Source organism: Acomys russatus, chromosome 5 (assembly GCF_903995435.1).
Source record: "Acomys russatus chromosome 5, mAcoRus1.1, whole genome shotgun sequence".
Classification (NCBI taxonomy): Eukaryota; Metazoa; Chordata; class Mammalia; order Rodentia; family Muridae; genus Acomys; species Acomys russatus.
In genome coordinates, this window is record NC_067141.1 from 13,558,077 (window position 1) to 13,577,822 (window position 19,746).

At 38.8% G+C, this 19,746-nt stretch overlaps 1 protein-coding gene and 1 non-coding gene across 3 annotated transcripts in view; both read left to right on the forward strand.

The window, feature by feature from the left end:
- Zranb1 (zinc finger RANBP2-type containing 1) overlaps positions 1 to 19,746 on the forward strand; it is a 60,855-nt gene that overhangs the window by 14,374 nt on the left and 26,735 nt on the right. Inside the window, exons 2-3 of one of the 2 annotated variants that reach the window (XM_051145461.1) lie at positions 5,696 to 5,860; positions 7,394 to 8,244. In XM_051145461.1, coding sequence (XP_051001418.1) covers positions 5,820 to 5,860; positions 7,394 to 8,244 — 892 coding nt within the window. In that variant the 5' untranslated portion in view covers positions 5,696 to 5,819. The remainder of the gene's footprint in view (positions 1 to 5,695; positions 5,861 to 7,393; positions 8,245 to 19,746) is intronic. The other variant, XM_051145462.1, reaches the window with a different exon arrangement.
- On the forward strand, positions 2,279 to 2,385 carry LOC127190252 (U6 spliceosomal RNA). The gene has a single exon (XR_007830749.1). It is a non-coding gene; the product is annotated as a U6 spliceosomal RNA (small nuclear RNA).

Sequence of the window (19,746 nt, forward strand, 5' to 3'; positions counted from 1 at the left end):
GTTTGTTTGTTTGTTTGTTTGTTTTTAAGGACTTTGGCATTATGAATTTTAACTTCTTTAGGTAAAGTGTTGTCTTTCATTGTATTCCATAGGATTCCTTCTGGTTTCTCTGGCTTTGCTGACAGCTGTGGCCTCCCAGTACCTTGTCTTGGCACTTTTTTTTTTTTTTTTTTAAATAGTGGTGGGTGCTGGAAATTAAACTCAGAGCTAGAAGCTAGCCTAGGAACATGCTAGGCATGTGTTATATTGCTCAGCTATGTTTGCCTGTGTAGCTTAGTTCGGCTTGGTGCTGCTTGTCCTTCTGTCTTCTGAGTCCACTGCTGTGATTACAGACATGCACTATCTTGCTTGGCTTTAAAAAACAAAAAGCAAAAAAGTCCTAATGTTTACCACTTAATACTATCTTGCAAGCATGTTTCACTGAGGTTTTGATATTTACGCAGTTATATCCATGGAGTTGACCTCTCTCTAATTTCTTCTGAGATTGTTCAGAAACATTACTGTTGCTTTTCCAGGTTGCTAAATGTGATGTGATCTGTATTTTGTTGGTCTTATAAAGTACAGTGTACCGGTCTGTAGGCCTTGTCTCTAAACTCCCTGAGATAGAGTTTCAGAAACCTTTGCTGCCCTGATTGAAAATTGGTGGGAGTGAATTATGTAAGAGAAAGTTATGAATTGATATTCCAGAAATTAATATTGAGAGGAAATACAGTAAGTTCACATGTCAGTAACAGCATGGTTGCTTGAAATGCCCTTGGAGTGATCTGAGATTGTCCTATGAAAGTGATGAGAGGTAACTGAGTTTTAAGGATGAACATAACTAAATCAGTGACTTCATGTGTGCATCTTTGGGAATGATGACATGTCTATAAATCGAGGGTATGTGTAGTGTGTGTGAAAGTGAGTGAGAGGGCTTGTGTGTGTTACAAGGGGGAGCTGAGAGATTATATTGTTAAGAGAAAGCTTCAGAAAGAGGATTGCTGTGGTAAAAGTCAGCTGGATGTATTTAGAAAACAAAATGCTTAGGAGTCTATTATAGTAGTTCTTATCTGAACTGAGGAAGGATTGACACCAGTGGAGTGGAAGCAAATAAGTGATCAGATGGAAACCATTGGGAAAAAAATTGGCCAGAAGGCAGAATTCAAGGTGATTCAGCTGGGTACAGGGATATGAATGGTGTCATTTGTGGAAACTGGAGAGAAATCAGGATAGGAGCTCCTTGTGAGAGGAAGGTAAAAGGTTTAATGGGGGATTTGATAAATTATCTGAGCCCTGGAATGAGATTAGATTTGTAGTTAGTGGGTTTTCTGTGTCATCAGGATTCTGCTGTAGCACCACTGTTCTTCCTTATGACTATTGTAAGGAAGACAGTGTTAAAGGAGGCGAGAAAAGAGAAATTGAGTGGGAATTTTGGCTTTAGAGTCAAGCAATGCTTTCAGTTACATGTGGCTTTTTGGTATTTGTTTTGTTCTTTTGGTTTTTTTGAGACAGGGTTTCTCTGTGCAGCCTTGGCTGTCCTAGACTCGCTTTGTAGACCGGGCTGGCCTCAAACTCACATTGATCTGCTTGCCTCTGCCTCCCAAGTGCTGGGATTACAGGCGTGGCTTTATTTCTTAAGTGTTTAGTAATACTTCATAAATAAGGCTTAAGTAATTAAGCAGGATAATTTTAAAAATTATTTTAGGTGTGAGTGCTTGCCTATACATATATATGTGCACTAGCTGGGAACTTAACTTGAGTCTTCTTCAAGAGCACCAACTGCTTTTAACCAGTGATCTCTCTCTCCAGCCCTAATAAAGACTTAAACAAAAATGGACATAATTGTGTCTCTTAAGAAAAATGTTAGAGCCAGGTGGTGCTGGTGCACACCTGTAATCCCAGCACTTGAGAGGCAGAGGCAGGCGGATCTCTATAAGTTGGAGACCAGCCTGGTCTACAAAGTAAGTCTAGGACAGCCAAGGCTACACAGAGAAATCCTGTCTCGAAAAAAACAAAAACAAAAAAACAAAAAACAAACAACAACAACAAAAAATGTTAGGCCAGATGTGGTGGCACATGCCTTTAATCCCAGCACTCAGGAGGCAGAGGCAGGGGTATCTTTGTGAGTTCAAGGCCAGCCTGATCTACACAGGGAGTCCAGGACAACCAAGGCTAAACAGAGAAAACTTGTCTCGAAAAACAAAACAAAAAAGAAAGATAGAGAAAGAAAAATATTAACTTGGTTCAAATGTAACACATACAGTTCTGTGGAGAAATGAATCTTTTAAAAACCTCTGTTGTGCTCACTTCAGCAGCACATACACTAAAATTGGAACGATACAGAGAAGATTAGCACGGCTCCTGCGCAAGGATGACTCGCAAATTCATGAAGCGTTCCATATTTTTTTATATCTGCATACTAGCCCAAGGAAAGTGGTACAGAGGGAGGACATCCTATTGGGACTCTAGGTGAGAGAAGCATGGGAGAATGGGGAAATAGAAGTATCCAGAGCGTCTTAGAAACCTACAAGAAGAACATTATAATGGGCAGATCTGGGGTCCAGGGGTCCTGCACAAACTATGGCACCAGCCAAGGACAATACGTGCAGTAAACTTCGAACCCCTACCCAGATCTAGCCAATGGACAAGACATTCTCCACAGTTGAGTGGAGAGTGGGGTCTGACTTTCACATGAACTCTGGTGCCCCATATTTGACCATGTCCCCTGGATGGGGAGTCCCGGTGGCACCCAGAGGAAGGATAGCAGGCTACCAAGAAGAGACTTGATACCCTATGAGCATATACAGGGGGAGGAGGTCCCCCCAGTCACAGTCATGTAATATGAGTAAATTAATAAAATATATTTTTAAAAAAACTCTGTTATTGCTGGGTGGTGGTAGCACATACCTTTAATCCCAGCACTTGGGAGGCCGAGGCAGGCGGATCTCTGAGTTTGAGGCCAGCCTGGTCTACAGAGTTTCAGGTTAGTCAGGGCTATACAGAGAAACCCTGTTTCAAAAAACAAACAAACAAAAACCAAACAAGACCCCCTGTTATACCGATCTTATTGTACCAATTAATTGGAATATGAGTCCTTGGATATAATTTGGAAACCTAGATTGTATGGAGAATTAAACTTATGAAATTAGATGACTATAATATGTTAGCTTAGCATGATATTTAGGCACAGTTCTTTTTCCAACTGGCTTTTTTTTTTTTTTTTTCCGAGACAGAGTTTCTCTGTGTAGCCTTGGCTATCATGGACTCGCATTGTAGACCAGGCTGGCTTTGTGGCTTTTAAGAGCTGGGGCTGGATAGATGGCTCATTGGTTTAGAGCATATAATGTTTTTGGTTTCCAGATTCCAGCTGGCTGTAGTAGTTCTTCTTCTGGCCTCTGCAGGCACCCGCACTTAATGTGCACAGACACCCACACAGACACACAAACAAAATCCTTCTTAGAACTAGTTGCCATGAAAATAATTTTTATATACCTTATGAGATATTGTGACAAATCTGGAAGAAAAAGACAGTGTCAGTTTTTAGGAATGTAAAAATCACATATTGTCCTTGCTCTTTGATTTACTGATTGCCACAGGTATGAATGTCTCTTTTGAATGAGCTTCTCTAATGGATTGTAGCTTTCAGTTATTAAAACACAGTAGCTTGTTGTGTTTCAACTCCCAGAGTACTGATCTCTATAAAAAATAATCTAGTGTTCTTCTTTTGTCTTCCTTGAATTTCAGTTTGGAATTGCAGTTACCTGTGTTTTCAAAATGGGCAGGAATTAGGCTGCTGTTTATTCTTCATTTATAAAGGCATTTTTATGAATAGTCATGATGATAATTATATAGGGCTGGAATTTAACTCAGGGCCATGCATATGGGTGACATGATCTCCACTGAGTGCTACCTCTAAGCCAGTCTTGTTATGATTATTTTTATTTTTAATTTTATTACATTAAAAATTCATTTTGTGTGACTATGAAATGTATACTTTAGCAAGCATGGGGAGGCCAGAGAAGAACTTGTAGGAGTCAGCTCTATCTGGTATGTGGACCCCAGGTAAACCCATATTAGGCTTGGCAGCAGGAGCCTTTACCTGTGGAGCCATCTTGCTTTAATGTGGCTGTGTCAATGGCAGTTTATTTTTCTTGGCCTTGAAGATTTAAGGATGTTATAACAGTGCACTGGTTCCCTGGAGATTAGCTAAAATAAGATTACATTACTGTTAGTTGAACATTCAATAAAAGCGCATATAAAGAAGCATCAAAACAAGCATGGACTTTGAATGTAAACATTTTAAATGAAATACTGGAATTACTTTAGTATATGTTTATTATGACACTTCTTCTTTTTGTTTGTTTTGGTTTGTTTTGGTTTTGAGTCAGGGTTTCTCTGTGTAATAGCCTTGGCTGCCCTGGAACTCTCTAGACCAGGCTGGCCTTGAACTCACAGAGATCTGCCTGCTTCTGCATCCTGAGTGCTGGGATCAAAGGCATGTGCCACCATACCAGCTGACATTTGTTCTTATGGTAACTTTCTATGCTCATTATAATTTCAAATAGCGTGAATAAGTAATTCTCATTTCTGAAAAACTAAAGGAAGGAACTATAGGCTGGCATCGAAATCACAGCAATCCGCCTGCCTCTGCCTCCTTGAGTGCTAGGATTAAAGGTGTGCGCCACCACGCCCAGCTCGTGAATTACATTTCTGTTGTCCACTTTATGTATCCTTGTAGGATTATAATTCCCTGCTATTGAACCATACTTTCAGATATCACAGATTGTATACAGTCAGTGTGTATAAAGTAAAATTTAAAAATTTAAGCAATGGGCTGGGAAGATGCCCTAGTTGGTAAAGCATTGTACTCAGGTAAAAAGGCAGTATGTTTGTGTGTTCTTGGAACCCCAGTGCTGGGGAGATTGAGACAGGAGGATTCCTGGGGGCTCACTGATACCCAGTTTAGTCTAATTGGTGAGCTCTAGGCCAGTAAGAGATCCTGTCTCAAAGGAGGTGGATGGCATTCCTCAAGATGATACCTGAGGCTGCCATATGTACGTTTATATCTACAAGTACGTGTTTACACACACACACAGACACTGATACTGACACATGGACACATGCACATGGATACATGGACCATACATATATACATAAATTAAAAAAAATGTTCAAGCAAGATAATTAAAATCATCTGGTTTTGAAAGAAACGGGAAAAGCCCCAAACAAATACAATAACAACAGAAAAAGATTTAAAACTAAAGTTATAAGTAATTAGTTTTTGCTTATTTGGATCGTCTTACCTTTTCTTTACAGTAGTACAGATTGGAATTGACTCAGTACTGCTCAGACACATGATAATATTGTTGGTTGTATTGGTACATGCCTATAACCACAGGTATTTGGGAAGCTGAGGTAGAAGAACTACAATTTTGAGGCTAGTCTGGGCCACATGTGGAGACCCTTGCTCCAAAAAATAAGGAAACATGCATACGTGTGCCTGTACACATACATGCCACATTATTTAGGAAACCTTCTCATGGCTAATCAGCCCAATAAATTAGCTGTTTTTATTGCTGTGTTAAAGTAAAATTATCAATAGTACGTCATTAAAATAAGTATAATTAAAATAGAATTGATTAAAATTAAGGCTTTCTAAAAATACTTTTGAATATAGAAGGCTGTAAGTGAAATTCAGTTTTGGTCTCCTTTACAGGAATAGCTATTCACAGTCAGACAGAACCACTTACACGTTTTGCAGTATCTCCCGAGGAAGTCAGAGTCTGAGCCAGCATGAAGATTGAATCTTGTCTTTGGTCTGATTTACCTTTATTGTAACCATGTGCAAGGTGGAGGTTATAGCATGGAAACTAAAACCTTAGTAAGTGTGATTTTTTATTTTAGCTATCAAATAGTATCCTTTCTATGGTGAAACTGTCCTCTTACCAAAGGTCACTGTATATGTGGGGTGTAGATTTGATAGGTAGGAGCAGAATACATTTATAAAGTGACTTAGCTTTCCAGGTTTAGAAAGAAGGAAAATTATTTATAACTTTGCCTAGGAACCTTTTCTCTTTCCTGGTTAAAATAGGTCATGGGGAGGTACCAAATTAAGAACAGATTGAAAAACTGAGAGGTTATTTAGTGCTCTAATTTAAGTAATTAAAATATCATTAAGTTTGCCATCTAAACTGCTTCACTTATGAATTAGTTGTCATTAAATAATGAAGTCTTCATTACAGTGTAGTGTTAGTAAGTCCACTGTAGAGCCCTGGGAATATTTATTGGCTCACTTGTCTCTCAAGCTAGCTTCAGTCTCAAGATCCTCCTGTTTCAGCCTCCTAGGTGCTAGGACTACAGGCATACACCAGCCCTCCCAGCTTCTGGGACCTTTAAGATTGCAAGTTTTTTTGTTTGTTTGTTTTTTAAGACAGGGTTTCTCTGGGTAACAGTCCTGGCTGTCCTGGACTTAACTTTGTAGACTTGGCTGGCCTGGAACTCTTAGAGATCCACCTGCCTCTGCCTTGAGTGCTGGGATTAAAGCCGTGTGCCATCACACGCCTTTATTAAAAATAATTCTGTTTTTAATGTAATTTAAATTTTTAGTGTATGTTAAACTTTCAGATATCAAATATGAACATTTGAAAGTAGATTGACATGATTATGCTAATAGTTTTCTTAGAGCTGGTCTGTCTATTAGAATTTCCTAAGAGTATAGGTGATGTGGAGGTTTTCTTTTTATGTTCCAAATATAACTAGATTTTGAGGATACAGAATATCAGAACAATTTCTAGTTTATCTTGCTGTTTTGTTAATTGTGGTCAGTGCTCTTCAGCATTTTTCTTTTCTGTCTGTGCTAATTAAAAACAGTGAACAATTAGCACTTTGAAGCTATTTTTCTTTCTCCCTTAGCAAGGATAATTAGGAAAGACTTTGATCTTCAGAATTCATGGATTAGAGTACTACAAATAGCACAATCCACATGGTTTGTAATTTGTGAGTGGTTATGTGTTTAAGGTACTATTTGGTTTGTGTGCCTGCAAGTCTTTTTTATTTTTCCAAACTAATGGTGACAGCTGAGCTGAAGCTGAGTAATTTCTATTAGTGACTCACCTATTTTTATCTTCTTCCCTGATATAACAAGTCTGTACTCATCTCTTTCTTATCACTTTCAGCAGTCCAAAGTAAACTTTCATTAAATTCTGAAATCTAAGAGCTTTCTTTGGGAATTTATCTTTAGTATCTCTCTGGAAATCCCAAAACAAAAATGGAATAATTCAATAAAAAGTTTTGCATGTATTCTTTAAGAAACATATATTTTCTAAATTGGAAGGTATTTTTATTTTGGGGGCTTATTTTCAGAGGTGGAATTATGTAGCTATTACTTTAATAACAGTGTCCTAATTATTTATAGCTTCCTGCCTGACATAACTCACTTCAAGAAGTACACAATGTCAGAACATGGGATTAAGTGGGCCTGTGAATATTGTACGTATGAAAACTGGCCGTCTGCAATCAAGTGTACTATGTGTCGTGCCCAGAGACCCAGTGGAACAATTATTACAGAAGATCCATTTAAAAGTGGTTCAAGTGATATTGGTAGAGATTGGGATCCTTCCAGTACTGAAGGTGGAAGTAGTCCTTTGATATGTCCAGACTCTAGTGCAAGACCAAGGGTCAAGTCTTCATACAGCATGGAAAATGCAAATAAATGGTCATGCCACATGTGTACATATTTGAACTGGCCAAGAGCAATCAGATGTACCCAGTGCTTATCCCAGCGTAGGACCAGGAGTCCCACAGAATCTCCTCAATCCTCAGGATCTGGTTCAAGACCAGTTGCTTTTTCTGTTGATCCTTGTGAAGAATATAATGATAGAAATAAACTGAATACAAGGACCCAGCATTGGACTTGTTCTGTTTGCACATATGAAAACTGGGCTAAGGCTAAAAAGTGTGTTGTTTGTGATCATCCCAGACCTAATAACATTGAAGCAATAGAGTTGGCAGAGACTGAAGAGGCTTCTTCAATAATAAATGAGCAAGACAGAGCTCGATGGAGGGGAAGCTGCAGTAGTGGTAATAGCCAAAGAAGATCACCTCCCACTACAAAACGGGACTCTGAAGTGAAAATGGATTTTCAGAGGATTGAATTGGCTGGTGCTGTTGGTAGCAAGGAGGAGCTTGAAGTGGACTTTAAAAAGCTAAAACAGATTAAAAATAGGATGAAAAAGACTGATTGGCTATTCCTCAATGCCTGTGTGGGTAAGTTTCTGGTTTTTGTCTTATTTTGAATGAGATGGGAAAAGGCATTGAAAATGGTTTGAAAAGTAAAAAGGGTCAGTTTTACTTTGCATTTGACTCATTTGGTGTGGTAGTTCAAATATACATGCATAAAGTTCTTTATTTTTTACCTTGTCTGCCCTGTACCAAAGTGTCCACATTTACTTGTGTTCCTGCTTCTTTATCAACTCGAGAGAAAGCTTTACAATTTAAAAAAAATTATTATAATTTATTCAGATGACATCCTGAATGTTATCCCTTTGCCTGTATCTTCCTGTTCCTGCCCTCCCTCCCTCTTCAGCCTTATTCCCCTCCCCTAGGCCTCTGACAGGAGGAGACCGACCTTCTTCCTCAGCAGATCAGGTCTCATCCTGATAGCCTGCTTCCCCTTGCTCTGCATACTGCCGGGCCTCCGCACCAAGGGGAAGTGATGAAATCAGGGCACCAGAGTTCTTATCAGAGGCAGTTCCCGTTGAGCTGTCCACGAGAGAAAGCTTTTAAGTTAAAGAGACTGTTAACACATTAGTGAGAAAGTATATACGTGGAGTTTAAAATTGTTCCTCTTATTTATTGTAATAAGATGTGACAGAAGAACACCAGCTGCTGTTTCTGAATGTTTGTAAACAGTGTGAGCATCTTGTGATGATAGAGGCTTTAGTCAGAAGTTAAAAATATCATAAAAATGTATGACTCCTAGAGTTTGAACGAACATAATACTGACCTTGAAAATGCTGATGTTAACATGAATGACATATAAATATTTACACACTTGGTGGAACTGATTTCACAAAGAGAGCCGATTCTGTAGTTCAGATTATGATTTTTGTGCATTGTGTTTTTAGTGCTTTTCATAAAGCAACACAGAATGTTGAGCCTGGTTGTTTGTTTAGAGACGTTAAAGGACAGAGCCATGTGAGAGGAAGATTTCTCTCCAGCTACTAACATGATGAATTAATAATTTGTGTTGTAACTCATAAAAAGGTATTGCTTAATTCTGTTTTGTTTTGAGACAGGGTCTTTCTACACAGCCTTGGCTGTCCTGGAATTCACTATGTAGACAGACTGGCCTCAAACTCACAGAGGTCCTCCCGGCAGATTTTTAAAAGCCCCCCTCTCCTCTGTAGATTAGGTGTTTGGATTTTATTTAAACTATTTCTATGGGTTGGTTACTTTGACATTCACTTTTGTTTAGAAATATTTGAGTGATTTGTAAGGTTAAACTTAGCGTGAAACAATAGCTAACACCCACTTCCCCATTTGCCTTATCTTTCTGGATAAGAGTATAGAAGATGTAGATAAAGTGCTCAAGACATCTGAGATTTCTCGGGGCTGGAGACATGGCTTAGCACCAGAGCACTTGTTGGTCCAGAGGGCCTGAATTTGGTTCCCAGCAGCCGTATCAGCTAGCTCACAACCATCCAGAACTCTCACTTCAGGGGGTCCGATGCCTGGGACTTTCATGGACACTGTACTGGCTGTACATAGCTACAGCGTACCCCTCCCCACCTTCTCTCCCCCCCCACATAATTTAAACTAATAAAAATAAATCTTAAAAACTGGGCATGGTGGCACATGCCTGTAATCCCAGAGGCAGGTGAATCTCTGTGCATTACAGGCCAGCATGGTTCACAAAGCAAGTCCAGGACAGCCAAGGCTACACAGAGAAACCCTGTCTTGAAAACCTTAAAATCAATCAACTTAAAAAGCAAAACAAGGGAGGTCTGAAGTTCTAATGTGTGCACAGGCCGAGGGGCAATGAATTCCCTGGAACTGGAGTTACAGGATTGTGAACTACCTTGTGAGTGCTGGGAGTTAAATCTGGGTCCTCTGGAGAGCAGCCAGTGTTCTTAACCCATCTCTTCAGCTCAGAAATCTGAAGGCTTATTTATCTATCTGTCTGTCTGTGTATCTATCTATTATTTAATTTTTTATTTATAATATCAAAGAGTATGTCCTAGCAGGTTGAAGCTTAGTTCCAACTTCTGGAGTGTAGTCATAGTAGCACTTAACAACTGTTCCAGTTTTCTCTCTGATTGATCCATGAACCATATTTTGCTGACTTTGTTGTCTTCATTTTACCCCTTTTCTTGGGGGTTCTTTACTACTTTTTTCCTACTAAAGTCAAATATATATATTTAACACTACTTAAATGCATTCATAATGTTACATAATCATCTTTGCTTAGCCCTAAAACATTTTTGTCACCTAAAGGGAACCTTTACCCATTAGGCAGTTAACGCCTCCTTCCCTCCACCTCCATCCCACTAATGTGCTTTTTGTTAAAACTATAGCAAGAGTGTAACTCCAAGAAGTTGAATTAGTATAATATTGACCTTGAGAGTATGTCATTCATATTAATGAATTATATTACCTTTTGTGTTAACTGTGATTGTTTTAATTGCTTGTATGTCATTATGACACTTAAAATCACATTTCCAGTGGTAATGTACTATATATAAATTACATTTGCAGTGGTAATGTGCTACCTATATTTTAATCATATGGTTAAAATACAAATAGTGTATGTAAGTTTACAGATGGGGATGAACTAACTTTCTTTACCCTTTTGGAGGGTTATAGAATTCTTTCCAGACTCAAGGGTTTATATTGTCTTAAGTCAAAGAATCCTAGGATAAGAAATGCTTTAATTTTTTTTTGCTCTGTGAGTACAAGGACCAGTCAGCATATTTGTCTTTATGGCTGCTAGTATTTCATGTCTTTATGACTATTCTTTCTTCTTCATACCACCTTTTGTTTTATTTTGCATATTCTTAATCTTTTTGAATTCACATTCCAATTTCTGCATCTTAATAGCCAGGAGTTCATTTTTAAATGATAGAGCAAAAAATATTTGGCCAGTCTTGATTCAATTACAAGTTTCTTTTTTTGTTAAGGTATTGGTTTGGTTCATGTGTGCGGTGGCTCTTGATAAGGTGTTCTGTCTTTGCTGTTAGTTGAATAATGTTGTAAACCGTAAGGTCAAAAGTGGACCTGTGTTTGCTGGGTAGTCATATCCCGATGTGTAAATATCATTTAACTGTGTTAATTAAAAAAATTCTTTTTTGTTTACTTTGTTAGATTAGTTAAACTAAAACTACCTGAACAGTAAGGCTAATAGAAAAGTAACATGTACTGAAAAGGAATACCTCCATCCCCTTTGCCTGTGTTACAATTCCCAGATTTTATTAGATGTGGGTACATTATGACTTACTGGTGCTATGCATCAAAAGTCATCTCTAGGCTGGGTGTGGTGACACTCGCCTTTAATCCCAGCACTCAGGGAGGCAGAGGCAGAGGCAGGTGAGTTGGAGGCCAGCCTGATCTACAAAGCAAGTCCAGGACAGCAAAGTCTACACAGAGAAACCCTATTTCAAAAAACAAAAACAAAAAGCCAAAAGTAAAACATTATCTCTAGGCTGAGCATGGTGACACAACCTTGAATCCTAGCACAAGGCAGGTGGATTTCTGTGAGCTCTGCGTCAGCTAGTACTACACAGTGAGACCTTGTCTCTAAAAGTGTGTGTGTGTGTGTGTGTGTGTGTGTGTGTGTGTGTGTGTGTAAAGCAAAGACATAACATAAATTTGTATTCTGCAAGTAAATTGTGAGATGTTGTCATTTAAAATTGGAAAAAAATTCATGGTTAGGCCAACTTTGAAGGAAATAAAATAAGACTGAGGAAGGTTGCTGAGCAAACAAGTTTCTGTGGCTAATGGATCCAAATTTCATATAAGTCATGTTATGTTGTGAGATGGCAGTGCCCTAATGTACTGTCAGTAAAAGTGTTAACCTGGAGGTGGGAGCTGGGACTGTAAAAGCAAAGCTCTCTTATCTTCTGTTAGATAGCATGTAGTTAGAGCATAGAGCAGAATACATAATTAATGCATATTTTTTGTTCTGGAGCTATATTGAGACTGTTACCTTGTGAAATTATATTCCAATTTGTAACTCATGTCAAAAGAAACAGGGTTTCATACATTTCATAATTAGATCTATTCTTATACCACATGTACTTGAACCCTGGACTTAGGTTACCTATCTATTAAAATCTCCCCTAGAATGTCTTAATATTTCAAACTCACCTCAGAGCCAGTGAGAATTGGGATTTCCCCCCCCCTTTTTTTCTTTTTTCTTTTTTAGTCAGGATCCAACTGTGAAGCTCATCATACCTGGTTTTGTGTGGAGCTTTGGTCATGCTAGGAAAGTGCTTTTTCAACTGAACTACATCTCCAGCCCTCATATAGTCTCCCATTTTGGATTAATGGCAATCCATGTTCCAGAAGTTTTTGTTAACTCTTTATTCTCCTTTATTCTCTTTATCCTATTTCTTTGTTTCTTTTTCTTTCTTTTTTTCTTTTCTCTCCCTCTACTCCCCACAGGGTTTCTCTATGTAGCCTTGGCTGTCCTGGACTTGCTTTGTAGGCCAGGATGGCCTTGAGCTTGAGATCTGTTTGCCTCTATCTCCCAGTGCTGGGATTAAAGGTGTGCGCTACCATGCCCTGCTTCTTCATTTCTTTTTAAAGATTTATTTTTATTTTATTTTGTTTTTTTCCAAAACAGGGTCTCACTATATAGTTCTGGCTGTCCTTGAACTCACAGAGATCTATCTGCCTCTGCTTTCCATCACTGGGATTAAAGGCATGTTAGGCTTATTTTTATTTTTAATTATGTGTTTGTATGTGGTATTTGCACATGAATGCAGGTGCTCCCAGAGGCCAGAGGTGTAAGTTGTCTGAAGCTGAAGTTACAGATGATGGGTGAGCTTCCCAACCTGGGTGCTGGAAGCTGGACTTGGGTCCTCTTCAAGAGCAGTGTGAACTCTTAATCACCAAACCATCACTCAAGCCCTTCTTTTACCATATTTCCATTTGTCAGAAAATCCTGTTGATTTCACCTTCAAAATATTTAGATTCTAGCCATTTCTCATTACTCTGGTCCAAAGCATGTTGTTAATCTTACTTTACTTTCTGTCCTTATTGTCGTGTGTGTGTGTGTGTGTGTGTGTGTGTGTGTGTGTGTGTGTGTGTGTGTGTGTGTGTGTTTCTGTCCCCCCATCCCCAGGGTTTCTCTGTGTAGTCCTGGCTGTCCTGGACTCACTTTGTAGACCAGGCTGGCCTCAAACTCACAGAGATCTGCCTGCCTTTGCCTCCCGAGTGCTGGGATTACTGTGTGTGCTAACACGCCAAGCTAGTGATAGATACCTTTCTTGATCTTTTTTCCACCTTATTTTTTGAGGTAGGGTCTCTTCGTCAGCTGGCTGTTGAGCTCAGAGCCCTTTCTATCTACCTCACTACTTCTAGAATTACAGGGCTTTTTCACAGGTGTCTGGCATCTCAGCTCAGTGTTTTATGTTTGAGTTTCAAGTGCAGCTGACTTAGCTATCTCTCACCTGTGCTTTTGGCTTTTCGAGACAGTGTTTCTCTGTGTAACCTTGGCTGTCCTGCACTCACTTTGTAGACTAGGCTGGCCTGGAACTCAGAGATCAGCCTACCTATGCTTCCCAAGTGCTGGGATTACTGTATGTGCTAACACGCCTGGCTTTCACCTGTCTTTTTAATTTTCCTTTTGTTTTTGTTGTTTTTTGAGATGAGGTTTTTCTATGTAGCCTTGGCTGTCCTGGAACTCACTATTTAGAAGCTGGCCTCCAACTCAGAGAGATCTGCCTGCCTCTGCCTCCCAGTGCTGGGATTAAAAGTGTGTGCCGCTGTGCTGTTTTCTGAGATGAGGTCTCAATCAGTTCAGGTTGGCTTTGAGCTGACCATGTAGCTTTGGCTGTACTTGAATTCCTATCTTCCTGCTTCTACTTTCTGAGTGGTGGGAGTCTGGGATAAGAGCATGCAGATCATTCCTTGGCTGATTATAATTGGCTCATGTGCTCCAGAGTAAGAGTAAAGTTAACGATTTATTTTTATTTTATGTATATGAGTGCTCTATTTGCATGCTAGAAGAAGGCATCAGATCACTTTATAGTTGGTTGTGAGTCACCATGTGGTTGCTGGGAATTGAACTCAGGACCTCTGGAAGAGCAGGCAGTGCTCTTAACCGCTGAGCCCGAGAGTAAAGTTTTTCTTACTTTCCTCTTTTTTTTTTGAGACAAGGTTTCTCTGTGTAGCCTTGGCTGTCCTGGACACCTATCCATCTGCCTCTGCCTCCCAAGTGCTGGGATTAAAGGTGTGTGCCACCACTGCTTGGCCTAAGTTTTTCAAAGACTTTACAAGATCATCTGTGCACTCTACTCTTGCCCCCATTGTTACTTTAGGATTCATCTGCTGTCATACTTGCCTACTAAGAGTTCTGGCAACCACTTCTCTTTTTCTTTCTTTCATTCTCTCCATTTTCTCCCTTTCTTTCTCTTTTCTTTAGTACTGGGGATTGAACCCAGGGTTTTGGTGTGCTGAGCAAGTGCTCGTCCACTGAGCTAAGTCTCAGTTATCTTTGTGCTTCTGCTTTTGAGCTAGACCTCCCAAAAGTTTCCCGGGCTGGCCTTGAACTCATTGTGTAGCCCAAGGAGGCTTTCACTTGTGATATTCCTGCCTTCAGAGTGTCTGTATCACCATACCTGGTAGCTTTATTCTGCTTTTTATAGACCAGCCTCTCAGACCTTTCTTCTGTCTGAATTTTAGAGTTTGCTAAATTTCCTTCTTCAGGTCTTGTCTCTACTAATTTACTGGTGCTGGGACTCAAACCCAGGATGTTGGGGGATGCTAGCCAAGTATTTTACTACTGAGCTAATAACACGGCCAGCCTTAGGTCTTTCTCAGATGATGCCTTCTCAGGAGGCCCTTCTGACTGATACATTTAAAATTTCATCCTTGACCCCACTGCTACCATTTAAAAAAAAAAAAAAAATCATGCTCATCACTCTCTGATGCATTTGTTAATCTTGTTTGCTATTTGTATTTCCTTTGAGCTTCTTGTGAGTCAGGAATTTTATTTGTTCATAGCTGTATTCTAGTGCCTAGAAGGGTCCATCTTCAATACTGAGTGGATGTGTGAAAGTTGAGACTATCATTTTAAAAGATAGGAAGGTATTAAAATGTGCATTTTCTGTCAGCTGCAGATGTCCTGTTTTATTTGATCTACTATCACCTCAACTTTTAAAAACTTAATTCTGTGAAAAAATCAATATCTGAGGCATTTTCCATCTTGATGCCAATAGTATTTTTGCCTCCTTGCTAGAATTATGTTACTGAACTCAACCTAGCTTGCCCTAAATTGTGACTGTAGAAATACAGCTTGATGATGGTAGATTTGCTAGAATATGTTTGTCCATTTGGTTTTTACAAACACCCAGTCCATTTAAAAAAAAAGGGGCAGGGATTCACAGGGCTAGGAGATGAGGACCTGAGTTCAGATTCCAAGTACCAATGGGAAGAAACCAAAAATCCTGGTGTTGTAGTGCCTTTCTGAAATCTCAGAGCTACAAAGTAGAGATAAGAAGATTCTAGGTGCTTTCCCAGCCAGCCAGTCTAACAGAATAGGTCCCAGAAAATAAGATAGTGATAGAGGAAGAAGACTCCTGATGCCAGTCTCTGGCCTTCACACATGCACATAAATGCAAGCCCATGTTCACACATGTGCATATGCATGTACAGAACATACAAAAATAAACTACAGCTTGGTATTAACTGCAGAGGGACAGATATTCCACAACATGTCTATTGAAGGGTTTTTCCCCCCAAGGAATTAAGCTGGTAAAATTATTTGTATTAGTGGTATTTTTCTTTCTCTGGAAAACAAAACTATTAATATAACCAATCACATGTGCTCATTAAAATTTAGTTTTGAAATCCATATCTAGTTAAATGAAAAGAATATTTTACAATAATGCAAACACAGGTTAAATTACACTGAAGAAAGTCAGGCTGGTTTTTGAGAGACTGTAGTACTGTTAGTTGGGATGATACAAAGTTATTATATCAAGAAAACGACCATGTCAAAACAAAACTATTGAAGACACTCTGGGTTCGTTGGCTGTTTTGATTCTAGGCTGTCTATGTAGCTTAGACTGGCCTTGAATTCTGGATCAGCGTACTTTTGAGTACTGGGATTGGAGTGTATCATACCAGGCTTACCAGTTTTAAGATAGGACGCTTCATTGTTGTTAAGTCAAGAAATATGTAGTAATTTGTTAAAGTAACAATGGGAAATGAATATAACTGCTTTAATTTTATTTAAAATTAAAAAAATATTTTATGTATACAAATATTTTGCCAGTATGCATGTATGTGCACCATGTGTGAACCTAGTGCACACAGGCCAGAAGATAGCATTGGAGTTATGGCTGGATGGCTGTGCTATCATGAAGGTGCTGGGAACTGATCTGGGCCCTGAAAGAGTAACAAGTGCTCTTAACTACTGAGCCATCTCTCTAACTAATTATGGGTGCAGAACAGCAACAGAAGATTGTATTCAGTCTCCACTAGTTCTCAGGCAGTTTAGAGTTCTTTTGTTGTATGGTGTGAGACATTGTACAGAGGCTGGCAGGAGGAGGAGGAGGAAGAAGAGGAGGAAGAGGAGACGTGCTGCTGCTAGTCTTTTCTGAACAAAGGTGGTAGAGATTTTTGTTTTGCTATGGCACTACATTGAAAGGAGCAGTTTCTAGAAGAACTTTTGAATAATGTTTGATGCCTGTGATGCTAATGTTTTCAGTCTTACCCCTTTTTGAAGGCAGTAAAATAAACATGCCAATATGAAGCCCATTGTGTCCTAGGGTAGTCTGTGTCACATTATTTGCACTTAATGAGGGGCTTTTGTATGCTGTTTATTTTATTTGCTTTGCTTGTGTTGGTTTTTTATTCCAGCCAATATACTACATACACCACAACCATTTGGACAGTTTATTTTCTATCTTTAGAAATCTTCTTTTCTTAAGGATTGTTTTGCAGTCATTACTTCATGTGTGGGCTCACTAGCAAATTTTCGTTTTAATGTGTCAGTTTTAGAAAATAATCTCTTGGGAATTTGGAGAGGAAGTTATTTAATAAAGCTGTTCAGTACCTTGTTAGTTTCAGTTGTGGTTTTTTGAGTGCCAAACTGTGAACTTTACTTATTTTATTTTATTCGTTTTGTTTTGTTTTTGTTTTTTGTTTTAAGTGGATGGTGACTTTGAATTCCTGATCCTTATTCTTCCACTTTGTGAACACTGAGGTTACAGGCAGTGTGCCATTATGCCTGGTGAACTTTGATTTTTATATTCTTGCCAAACTGAGTATTCTACTGAACTATTCTTTGCTGACTTAGCATCCTGTTTCTTAATATAATAGTTTACATATGAATGAAGGCAGAACCAGACAAAAAGTCCTGAAGTCTTATTAATAGTCTTTGACATTTAAAACTGGACAACGCAGCCTTTTGAATGGAAATACTATTAAAGGCTTTTAATTGAATCAAAAATATGTCCAGACTTCTGTAGCAAATTTTTGGTACTGTATACATAAAAGGAAAGTAAGCTTTCAGAATATTGGCAGTACATCTTTGGTATGGTCTTACTTAACTTTGTTTGGTACTCTTAATGTGGGATATGTGGAGATAGCTATAGCAACTCAGCATCTAGCTGGGTGTGTGGCACTTGCCTTTAAATTCAGCACTGAGGAGGCATAGGCAGTTGGGTCTGTATGAGTTCAAGGCCTTTAAGTAGGCTACAAAGAGAATTCCAGGCCAGCTAGGGCTGTAAAATGAGACCCTGTCTCAAATACAAAAACAAAACAACTCTATCTTTTGTTTTGTACACATTCTTGCTCATGAATTTATTTATCTCTGGTAGTTTATATTTAGCACCATGAAAGAAGTAATAGTCTTCAGGTAGTTTTTATCCTTTCTTTAAAGTTTTAAGGATTTTTCTCTTGTGATTTTGGAACTTTGGATGTAAAATAGCATGTTAAGTCATGATTTATGAACTGAGTTTTCAGTTCTAATTAAATATTAAAATATTAAAAGATCTTAATTAAAATAATAGAGAAAGCATACATGTATGGGTATGCAAGCACCCCCTTTTCTACTGTTAATTTATGCTGGGAAGTTTATTTTGATATTAGAATACTTCTTTATGCCAACCGTTTCACAAAACAAAAACAAAAACTTACAGGAATGGTGTTTGCAAGGCAAATTGATGATTGGTGCTGGCAAACATAGAGCCTTAGTAAGTTTTCTTTGGGTTGCTTCTAGGATGTTTGAAACATAGTTTCTGGCTTTGAGAAATGATTGGTTACAAAGGTTTGCCAACCAGCAATTTGTACCTCCTTTGCTAAGAAAGGAAATGTGGCTGGTCAGCCTGCCTGCTTCCCAGCCTGACTTTCTTCCTTGTGCTGTTTATCAAACCAAGGGACTTATGCTGGTGATTCTTGATTATGTATATGATTATAGGGTACTATATATGCATCATTAAATTAGTAAAGTCCTTTATTTAAAAAACGGACAGCATAACTATATGTGTACACACACACACACACACACACACACACACACACACACACACACACACACACACACACACACACACTTGCTGTCTCAGTACTTAGGAATCCGAAGCAGGAAGATTGTCGCAAGTTTGAGGATAGCCTGACCTTACACAATGGACTATAAAAGGATGTGCTTAGCCTCAGTGTTACAAACTAAAACAAACAAAATAGAAGCATTATTATTGTGGGCAGAATGCAAGCATTGAGAATTGGGCTTCTTTAAAAAAAAGATAAAATAATTTCTTTTCTCTCCTCATTCTCACTCTTCCAGATAGCTCCTTTTCTTTTTCTTTTTCTCCTTTCTTTCTTTTTCTTTTTTCTTTTGGCTTCTCGAGACAGGGTTTCTCTGTGTAGCCTTGGCTGTTCTGGACTTGCTTTGTAGACCAGGCTGGCCTCAAAATCACAGCGATCCACCTGCCTCTGCCTCCCAAGGGCTGGGATTAAAGGCGTGCACCACCATGCCTGGCCAGACAGCTCCTTTTTATCATCAGCCTATTCTGAAAAGCTTCACAGTCTGTATGAAAGTTACAAGCAAAGCACAGGGTTATATAGCCTTGTCATGGATTTTCATTGTACACTTTGTTAACATTTGGTCCTGTCTTCTCTCTCACTGGCCTGTTTCTCCTCAAACACTTGAGTTAGCCAAAGACATATGACACTTTGCTACTAAATCTTTCTTTTAGCATGTATTTCCCAATAACAAGGACATTTTCCCCACATAACTACAGAATATAATTTTGCAGGAAATGGAGTAGTAAAGTCCACTTTCAGTTCCTCTGATTGCTTTGCCCTACCCTGTTACATCAAGGCAGGTGACATTGTGTTCAGTTGTTTTGTCTGTTCAGTCTTTTATTATAGAACAGTGCCAGGTTTTTAAAAAATCACTTTTTCATGACATTATTGTTTGTGAAAATTCCAGTTTTGTAGATTAACTGAATTTGGAAGTTAGGTATCTTCTGTCTATATCATATCTATGATATAGATTCAGTTAGGCATTGCTTTTAGGAGAGGGAGGAATACTATAGA